This window comes from Musa acuminata, unplaced genomic scaffold, assembly GCF_036884655.1.
Source record: "Musa acuminata AAA Group cultivar baxijiao unplaced genomic scaffold, Cavendish_Baxijiao_AAA HiC_scaffold_1108, whole genome shotgun sequence".
NCBI classification, from domain to species: domain Eukaryota; kingdom Viridiplantae; phylum Streptophyta; class Magnoliopsida; order Zingiberales; family Musaceae; genus Musa; species Musa acuminata.
Genome location: NW_027021321.1, coordinates 129,999 through 140,458, shown reverse-complemented (window position 1 = coordinate 140,458; position 10,460 = coordinate 129,999). Strand labels below are relative to the sequence as shown.

At 30.9% G+C, this 10,460-nt stretch overlaps 1 protein-coding gene across 2 annotated transcripts; it reads left to right on the top strand.

Moving 5' to 3' along the window:
* The first annotated feature begins 6 nt into the window (after positions 1–6).
* LOC135666548 (putative 1-phosphatidylinositol-3-phosphate 5-kinase FAB1C) lies at positions 7–4,490 on the top strand. Of its 2 annotated transcripts, XR_010509807.1 has the most exons (8): positions 7–54; positions 145–479; positions 569–695; positions 781–942; positions 1,063–2,580; positions 2,667–2,924; positions 3,618–3,784; positions 3,940–4,135. XR_010509807.1 is itself a non-coding variant. In XM_065178142.1 (7 exons), the coding sequence occupies exons 2-7, from the start codon at positions 226–228 to the stop codon at positions 4,192–4,194; spliced, it is 2,574 nt and encodes an 857-aa protein (XP_065034214.1). In that variant the 5' UTR covers positions 7–54; positions 145–225; the 3' UTR covers positions 4,195–4,490. The 2 variants fall into 2 exon arrangements, 1 of the variants encoding a protein (XP_065034214.1); XM_065178142.1 differs by lacking the exon at positions 3,618–3,784 and having other exon boundaries at positions 3,940–4,490.
* The last annotated feature ends 5,970 nt before the right edge of the window (positions 4,491–10,460 follow it).

Here is a 10,460-nt window from a genome sequence, read left to right as displayed (position 1 = left end):
GGTAGTTTTGATAAGCCTTTGGGGAGATATCTTCGTGATGACTTGTTTGACGAGGTATTTTTTTTGTGCCAATGGACCGTGCAACTCTATTCTATGTTCTTTACACATTCTGAACTTTTCTAAATTTTCTTTCATCATCATCAGACAAATTATTGTAAATTCTGTAAAGAGCCAACAGAAGCCCATGTTAGGTGTTATACTCACCAGCAGGGCAGCCTTACTATTATGGTCAGGAGACTTCCTTCGATGGAGTTACCTGGTGAACATGATGGAAGGATTTGGATGTGGCATCGATGCCTCAAGTGTGAAAAAGATGAGGATGGAGTTCCACCAGCTGCACGCAGAGTAATTATGTCAGATGCTGCATGGGGGCTCTCTTTTGGGAAATTCTTGGAGCTTAGCTTTTCAAGTCATGCAACTGCTAACCGTATTGCAACTTGTGGTCACTCTCTACAAAGAGACTGCCTTCGTTTTTATGGGTATTTGATGCTTGATAAGAAAGTTTGAACCAACCTCCAAATGAGTTGACTTCCAATGCAAATTTCAATTTCTTTCTTTTCTTCTGCAGGTTTGGCAGCATGGTTGCGTTCTTTCGCTATTCTCCTGTAGATATTTTATCTGTTTGCTTGCCACCATCACTTCTGGATTTCACTTGCCAGATTCAGCAAGAATGGTTGAGACAGGAGGCAATTTTGGTATTTTGTATTCTTTGCATATAAGTTTATGTGTACATCAAGTTCAAAAGCTTTAGTAATAGATTGTGACTTTTTGCTCCCACAGGTATCCAACAAAATAAATATCTTGCATGGTAAGATATCTGATGTTCTCCATGTGATTGAGAGGAAGATTACGACATTAAAGGATAAACCTTTAGAAGCAAGCATCTATAGACACATTATCAAGCTGAAGGGTTTGTTAAAAATGGAAAGACATGAGTATGATGTAAGTTGCAATGACACTCGTTCTTTAAGTTCTCTTGATTTGAAGTTTTAAGCCTTGTCATGATAAATCTTTTGAGGGCAAATCCATATTGATTAAAGTTTCCCTCTTATGTGGTAACAGCTCTTGCTTCAACCAGTTATGGTGGGGAATATTCAACCCTTTCAGGAAACATTTGATATCTTAGATCTCAATCGGCTGAGACGTGCACTTCTACTTGATTCTTACATATGGGATCGTCGACTCTATTCATTAGACTTGTTGTCCAAAGAAAAAAGTTGTACCATAATTGATTCACGACTTACGAATTTTTCACCTCAAACCAATCTGAGAGAACAGAGGGAAGAAATACCTAGGAAAGGTAGAACATTTGAGGACTTAGCTGGATATGTTACTGCAAAGTCATCGCCCCTTTTAGGAACTGATAAATCAAGTTTTTCAAAGCAGCATGAAGAACTTAGCTTCCAGGTTTTGGAGTGTAATACAAACATGGTTGAAACTGACTTGTCCATTGAGGACTGTTCAAGCTCAGCAGGTTTTAACTCTGTGTTTGTTCAATATGATGACTGGGATGATACATCAATCTCTGGTGAGTCTAATCTCTCAGACAAAATTGATTTGGCATGGAGTGGTTCAGGTCAGTTAGTGATGGATCAACCGAAAGGTAGTTCAGAAGCTGATGCATTAGTAATTTTGATGGATTCTCCATGCTACAGGAAGGTGAAATCCCCATTAAGAGTATATTCATTTGACTCTGCTTTAAGGTTCCGTAAAAGAATACACGGTGGTTTTCTTCCTGCTTCATTGCATATACCTTCAGTAAAATCATTTGATTCCTCTGGCGATCTTGCAAGCATGGTAAGGGACCCAATTACAAGCATGAGAAGAGCTTACTCACAAAATTCTCCTAGGTTAGTTCAGAGATTGGATGATCTTCTCAATCACAAACCTGTACATATCTCACCAGTGTTGGAAAAGATGACTGACAGGGCACGGTTACTTCTACCTCAAAATGCTCTTGATGATATTGTTATTGCAGTTTATGATGATGAGCCCACCAGCATAATATCGTATGCTATGGCTTCCCAAGAGTATAGTGACTGCATAACATCTAGTTTGGATGAAATTGAGGACTTCAGTATGGTGGGAAAAAAAAGTGTTGGAAATTATGGTAGCAACAACAATGTTGGTACAAGATTAGCAGCTCAACAACCAAAATTTCAGTCTCATTCTCATGTTGGACATGATGAACCTCAACTATCTCAGATGAACCTATTAGATACGAAAGAAACACATTTCAAAATTTCTTTTGAGGATGAGTATTCAATTCCTTCAGACAAGGCAAAGTTTTCTGTTATATGCTACTTTGCAAAGCAGTTTCATGCATTTCGGAAGATATGCTGCCCAAGTGAATTTGATTATATACGTTCCTTAAGCCGCTGCAAGAGATGGAGTGCACAAGGTGGTAAAAGCAATGTTTACTTTGCCAAGTCATTGGATGAAAGATTCATAATTAAGCAGGTCACCAAAACAGAGTTAGATTCATTTGAGGAGTTTGCTCCACAATACTTCAAGTATTTGACGCAATCCATAACTTCTGGTTGTCCCACCTGCCTTGCTAAAGTCCTTGGTATTTATCAGGTCACAGACTGCCACCATCATACTTTAGTTTGCAAACATATAATGTAAAAGCATCACTGTAATGATTTGTCTCTTATATGTATCAGGTGACTGTCAAACACACAAAAGGCGGGAGGGAAATGAAAATGGATGTTATGGTAATGGAGAACCTCTTTTTTAAGAGGAATATTTCAAGAGTTTATGATCTCAAAGGTTCTCTACGCTCCCGTTATAACCCTGATACTTCGGGAAACAACACAGTTCTACTAGATTTGAATCTGTTAGAGACAAAACCAATATTTCTGGGAAGCAAGGCAAAGAGAAGTTTGGAGCGGGCTGTATGGAACGATACTTATTTTCTCACAGTAAGAAATCTATTTCATTTTGATTCTGATAACTAAATTGTTTACTATGTTTTATTTCTTAATATGAATACCTATCAAATTTCAAATTTCTTACTATTTAATGTGAATTGGATAATTTGATCATGCCTATTCGAACTTTCAGAACATATCTCTGGCTGGCTTTCACTGAGAAAAAAAAAGGAAAGAAAATCAAATTTCAAAAATTGGTGTGCCTTCGTTGATGCTCATTTGACACTTGTGCCTTTTTTTTTCCTCCAAGTTACTGGAAATACCTTGGATTTTACCTGCTATATTTGACCCTTTAATGGACTACACATTGGAGTCATTTGTTTTTCATTTGATTTAATTACTCCAAACACTTATTAGGTAGCATAGTCATATCTTATCTTTAGTAATTATTTATTATTCATGGGCTTGTTAGGTTTTTTAATGTATGTTGTTAGTTTGTGCGGTCATCTTACTCATCATAACTAGATGTATGGTTGTATTTGAATTCATGATACAACCATTTCTAAACCTTAACCAATGATAACAAGTTAACTCACAAATCTAAAAGACTTTGTTTTGCTCTGGTAATCCAAGGGCAATGAACAACATGATGATGTGGAAGGCAGGAGGTAAGATATTTTCTTTGTTATATGGCGTTGCAGGTTTCCCTTTGAAATCTTTCCTTAGAAATAAATGCTGTTGCAGCATGTTTAAAGCAGGTCATGAGCAAGTTCGTTAGCTCGAAGGGTTACCAATGCCTATACAATCTCATAGCTAAATGTTTCAGAATAACTAGCATAGTCATATGAGTTAAAGGGGGCCAATCATCTTCCAGCATGTAACAGTGGGATAACCCTGCAACTTGAACAATGGTATACATGTAAATTATTCTGCTTTCTTTCCAAAGATCAATGCTTGTGGGCTTCTTTAGTTTATGAGCATAAATTTCTGTTCATCATAGTTAGAAGTCCCAACAACATAAGAAGATGCTTCCCTTTTTTATTTACTTGAAATCTCTTTTTTGCAGTGTGTTGATGTCATGGACTACTCATTGCTGGTTGGCATTGATGAGATGCAAAAGGAGCTAGTTATAGGAATTATAGACTTCATGCGGCAATATACATGGGACAAGCAACTTGAAACATGGGTAAAAGCTTCCGGCATCCTTGGTGGCCCGAAAAATGCAACTCCAACTGTAATTTCTCCAGATCAGTACAAGAAAAGGTTCAGGAAAGCCATGTCAAATTACTTCCTCACTGTCCCTGACCAATGGCTCTTTTGAGTCCTTTCTCCAGCTGCAAGATACTTTTTCACGCATTGTTTCTATAGAATTAGAGTTGAAGATATCATCGCAAGTTATTCTACAAAGATGAGAGTAGTCATCTCATCGCACTGTAGATCATCAACGTATTCAATTGCTCTACTCGTATCATGCTTTTGATTTGGAGATGTTGGACCGAATCGTCTGGGCCTCAAGCATAATCTTGGTATGCCTAGATGCTAACTTGGAGCTTGATCCCTCACATTCTTGTAGTTCATTTTTATACTCAAAAAGTGTAAATTCATTAAGTTTCTTCATCGTCCCTGATTATGCTGACATACTCGCGAGCTTATAACATGCATAAAGCATCATGACTTGCAAACTTAGGAGCAGAAAGTGTCATAACCGGGAGTGTTGAAAGCGACTCTGGTTTTGGATGGCAGCTTGAAAGTTTTATCTTGCAATGAGGCAAAATTGAGTGTTCACTTCATCAAATGTAACGAGTGAAACAGAGATTTTCTCATTGCTTTCCCAACTACATTTCCTTTGTGTGTCTGTTTTGATTCAGTATTCTCTGCTAGGCATATCGGGTCTTTTCTTTTTGTTCCAAAGTTCCTTAAAGAGGATGTGTGCAGTCAAATAGTTCTTGAATTAGTAAAATCGAACCTTGTGGTTGTGTTTTTTTCTTCACTGTTTTATGTAAACTGTGAGCTGAAGTCACACAGGAAAAGAACATTTTCTTTCTGCACACTAATAATTTCGATCAGAAATATAGTACAATGATAAGATTGTTTGTTAGTATTTGATTGTCTAATGATCCCACGTGAACGCCTTTATTCAAAATCTCAAAAATCTTTTTGAATTTGAGAAATTTCCTTTCGGTTTGACAATTCACAATGGTATAGGTTTAAGCAAAGGATATTTTTACAAACAAAGGATATTATATATATATATATATATATGTTTAAAATGATAATATTTTTTTTGTATTGATTCTATAAATTATCTCGATAATGAGAAGTCCTCTATGATTTATATCTCTATTAACGGGAGGGATAATTTATAAACAAAATATCAAGTAATATATTATAGAATTATTAACAATAGAAGTTGATTTTGTGAAGGTTACTAATCAAGAGTTATGACTGAAAAATTTTATTATAAGATTTGGCATGATCAAACTAAATTATTAAGTCATTAAAAATACTTTGTGCTATATCGTAGTATCTTTTTTTCTAAAAATAATAAATACTATTGTAACTCTATGTATTATGATATAAAGTACTTGATGGTAAAAGAAAAGAGTCTTAAAATAACTCATGTCAATTAATAATTTAAGTTTTATTATAGTGATTATTGATCAATTCACATATGACTTATAGCAAGTTCTTGTTATCTTTGAGTGTTGCATTTTAGGAACGTAACATACCTCAGGGTGATGTATGGAGAGTCGAATTCATTGAGCTTATTGAAATTCTTATTAATTATGATATATATTCTCGATTTTTTTTAATATTGTTGAAAACTTTTGGTATATCTTATAAAATTTTATGAAGGTTAGATTCTCACAAGTTTTGATAATGAGCAACATGGCCGTAAATTCGTTAGCTCTTCAGATTGGATAAACTACATTAAATATGAGAGCAAGATTTGAAAACTTTGGTTTGTTTGGAGTCGAAGAACATCGATGTTTATAGCTCTTTATCTATAATACAGTCATGTTTATTTTGGTCTGTGAAAAAAATATTACAAATGAATATAATAAAAGTTTCACATGACTTAGGTATTATCGGCTAATTTTATAATATATAGTCTTTATTTTTTTAGGAATGGTAATACGGAGGTTGCTAAGTATAACCCCTATTATATATAGTCTATAGTCTTTTATTTTGCAATGATCCTCTTTCCATCTTTGTTGAATTAATGAAAAATATAACCCCTATTATAATTAATTCAATCTATCTATTTTCTAAAGTCTAATAAGAAGGATTGATGTTTGTAATTTACTAAGTATATATTTCTAATTTATATTATTTATCGAGTGATTGTTGATATATTTACTTGTGGAATCTCGAGTTAAATATTTTTTTATTCATTATTTTTTTTACAAAAATCCTTAAGGGATCATAAAATTTTTGAAGAGATTGATCATTTAGATACCACACAATTTAAGTAAATTTAATTAAATCTATGATATATGATTATGGAACCCAAACGAAATCATTAAGTGGCTTAAATAAATTTGATTCCAACTCAATACAAATCACGTTTTGTACACATATAGTATCACAATATATTATATTGATTGCCACATCCTTCTCATCTGTTGTCTGATCTCTGTGATCGCTATTTCACTGAACTCCTCCATCATTAATTATGAGTTGCCCCACATGAGCATTTTTTTAGTGGTACAACCTTAGCAATCAATTTCAAAGTTGCATGCTTTAAGGTTTTCATTCTGTTTTATTACAGCATAAATACAGGAGAAAAAGAAAAACAAAACAAAACAAAAAGACGATGACAAGTAATGAATCATTATAACTAATTACAGTATATAGATTTAGTTTCAAGTTGCTAAAATATGGAAAAGATAATACATTTTCACAAATAATTTGAGATGTTTCACATACCTTCCACCGACGTGAAACCCATTTGGATGAGAGTAAATTACTAACGGGTGCTTTATCCATGCCAAGCCGTGTCAAATGTGCAGTCCTTCGTTTATTACTCATCTTCGTTGGCTTTTCGATCTTAACATATATATATATATATATATATATATATATATATATATATATATATATATATATATATATATATATATATATATATATATATATATATATATATATATATATATATATATATATATATATATATATATATATATATATATAATTTAAAATTATATATAAATATTTATAATTTTGAAAGAGAAGAAATTTGTAGGTAAGTAAAAGTTCATAAAATCAAAATAAATCCATCATAATTGAAGACATAATCAAGATTAATATAATTTAAAGAAATCATAAACCTAAAAATTGTAAAGCCCGAAGACTTTTTACATATGTCAAAAGTGTAAAGAGAACCTCTATATGAACTTTTTATATATGTCAAAAGTGTAAAAATTATTAACATGTAAATTTTAGAATTAGATTGATTTTGTGATTGAAGATGAACAATAGAAAGTTGTAATTTATGACTCAAATTAAGAGTTTTTCAAATTGTACGTGAATGATTAAATCAAGCACATGAGTAATTATTATAAATAGTTCGAAAAAAGCTATGAAGCTTCCAAAATCACTATATATTATGATAGTTTAGGTTTTACCCTTTTTTTCTTTTTACAAAGTTTAATTTAAAGGAGAATATAAGTTAAGAGTTAGATATCTCCTTTATTATCCTCTCCTTTCTAAATTATTTTGGTTCCACCAAAATTTCACCTCAAAAGAATTATTTCCTAACATGGAACCAAAACATTGTCCCAAAATTTTATTATCATGGATTTCCCAAACTATTTCAATTTGCATCACGGATTTCTAAAGGTCTAATTCTTTAGTTTAATCACTCATTCATGAGATCACATTCCCATATCTACTTGTCACCTAATCTCTTATCATACTTGGAACATAGCTAGTAAACAATAAATCTAAGTTAAATCACATTAATGGAGTGGATATATTTTCCCTAGAAATTATCTCTTGTTTCATTTTAAAATTTCTTTAGCATAAACTAAAATATCATATGAAGAAAAAAAAATTATTTTTTAGTAGGAATATTGCATGAATGATAGGTTATGACTTCCCCCATAGTAGAGCATGAATAAGTTTGTTCAAGAAATATAGGCATATGTATAGAGTGAAGATAAATTTTAAATATGAAGCCTAATTCATCAAATAATAAAAGAAAAAACATTGAAAACATCTTTCTCAGAGAGAAAAACATTAAATCTAGCAAATGGTGTAAATATATTAAGGGGAGACAATAGATTAAGAGAATAAGAGAAAGATATTAATGCTAGAGGAAAAAACATCTTTTGCTATAAAGAATCCTAAGGATCTAAGCTAGTTTACGTACTTTGAAAACATCTTGAATTGAGATTACAAGACATCATAGTAAAATCAAAGTATTGTGTGAGAAAGGAGAAATTTTTGTGATGGGTTGATTTTTATCCAACCAAGTTTATGGAAAAGGATCCTACATTTATTAAAATCCTCAATTATCTTCATAATCCTATGAAATTAAGGTAAATAATATCTTCTTTAGGAACTCGAATTAACAATCCCAATTATTATACTTTCACTCAATTAGTTAATCAGAGATTAATCCTTAAATATCTTCATAATCTATGAAGAAAGGGAGAAATCATATATAAGTATAATAATGTATTACTAGTCCAAGATTAAACAAAATAAGAAAAAAAAATCAAGGCAAAAGTAAAAAAAACAAAAAAAATGTTATATTGAACTTAAAGATTTTAAACTACTTATAGGCTTAAGCTCTATAGGTCTAAACACTTAAGACTTGAATGAATTTACACGTATAAATATCATCTATTTATAGGTGTAGAATAACAATTTAAACTAGGAGATCCTATCTCTATAACTCTATCTAATCAACTTATGTAAAAGATAAAATATAAGAATCTTAAAATCCTCCAAAAGATAATATTTTAAATCTTAATATTACCTCTTGAAAGTATACTTTCATAGATAAGTCTTGACTTATTTTGAAAATCTTCAAATGATCTTCTAAAAAGAGATTTGATAAAGATATCTATGATATTATTTTGCTCTTAATTTCATGACCTTAATAACTCCTTCAATGTCTTTTTCTAGATGATATTATGTTTAATTTCAATATATTTGGTTCTTATATAACAAATTAGATTTGTAGCTAATTTTAAGGTATTTTAATTATTATGCTATAAAATAGTTGATTTATTAATTTGATAGTAAACATCCTCTATTAAATGTCTTAACTATATATATATTCTTGAGCAATAAGTGAGGAAACATTGTATTTTGCTTCAATTGTATAATGAAAGATCAATTGTTATTTCTTATTATATTATGAGATATACACAAAATCATATGAAAATATATAGTCAAAATCGGATCTATGAGTATCTAAATTACCTCATAAACTAGTATCTATGTAATCATGCAATTCAAGATGAATGGTCTTCTTATAGGATAATCCCAAATGAAGGATATAATTCACATGTTTTGAATTCTCTTTGTTGCATCAAACATGTGATTTCCTTAAAAATTACATAAAATGGCTTACAAGATTAATTAAAAATATAATATCTTATCTTATATTTATTAAGTAGATGAGATCATCAATGAGATCATGAAAAGATCGGAGAGTCAGAAAGAACAATACTATCGTTACAACTTATATTTGCATCAAGTGGAGTAGAAACATTCTTATTTTTATTAATTCTAAACTTTTTAATAACTCTTTTTGCATAGCTAGTTTAAGAGATAAAAATATATTTTTGTATATTTATCACCTCCAAAGTAAGAAAAATATTAAGCTTCTCCAAGAATTTTATTTCAAACCAAAGAGAAACATCACTAAAAAACTTTAAAATTTTGTCATTTCTGATAATAATCATACCATCCACATATAGAAGAGTAATATGAATAGGCTTTCTTTCTTTTTAATAAATAAGCTAGGAAAATAATTTGTTTATAGAACTATCTTCTATAAAAATAATTTTTATAAGTATCAAATAATTTTTTCACACCATACTCTAAGAGCATGCTTTAGCTTATAGAACATCTTCTTGAGCTTATAAACATAATTTGGTTTAGAAATAAAAGTATACCTTGGTGATTGTTCTATATAAATATCCTCATGAATTTCACCCTATAGGAAGGTATTCTTCATATCAAGTTGACAAGCTTCAATCTAAGATTAACTACCAGAGTAATCATCATCCTAAAATATGTCATCTTAACCATAAGACTAAAGGTTTCTTTATAATCTTATCTATATTTTTGAAAAAATCCTCTTGCAATAAGTCTTATCTCATAACAATCTATATTTTCATCTGGCTTACGTTTTATCTTATAGACTCATTCATAAGTAATTAAATATTCAATTATAGGTTTTGACACAAGATCTCAAACCTTATTTTTATGAAGAGCCTTCATTTCCTAATTCATGGGATCCTCTTACTTCTTAACATATTTGGTTTCGCTAAAATAAGTAAGCTAAAGATCATCGATTAGTTTAGAAAAAAAATAATGACATATGCTTACATTATCTTTATCTCT

Coding starts and splice junctions, on each gene's coding strand:
- LOC135666548 (XM_065178142.1), top strand. CDS start 226: ATGGTCAGGAGACTTCCTTCGATGGAGTTACCTGGTGAACATGATGGA. Junction 696..780: donor TGAGACAGGAGGCAATTTTG/GTATTTTGTATT, acceptor TTGCTCCCACAG/GTATCCAACAAAATAAATAT. Junction 2,581..2,666: donor AAGTCCTTGGTATTTATCAG/GTCACAGACTGC, acceptor TATATGTATCAG/GTGACTGTCAAACACACAAA.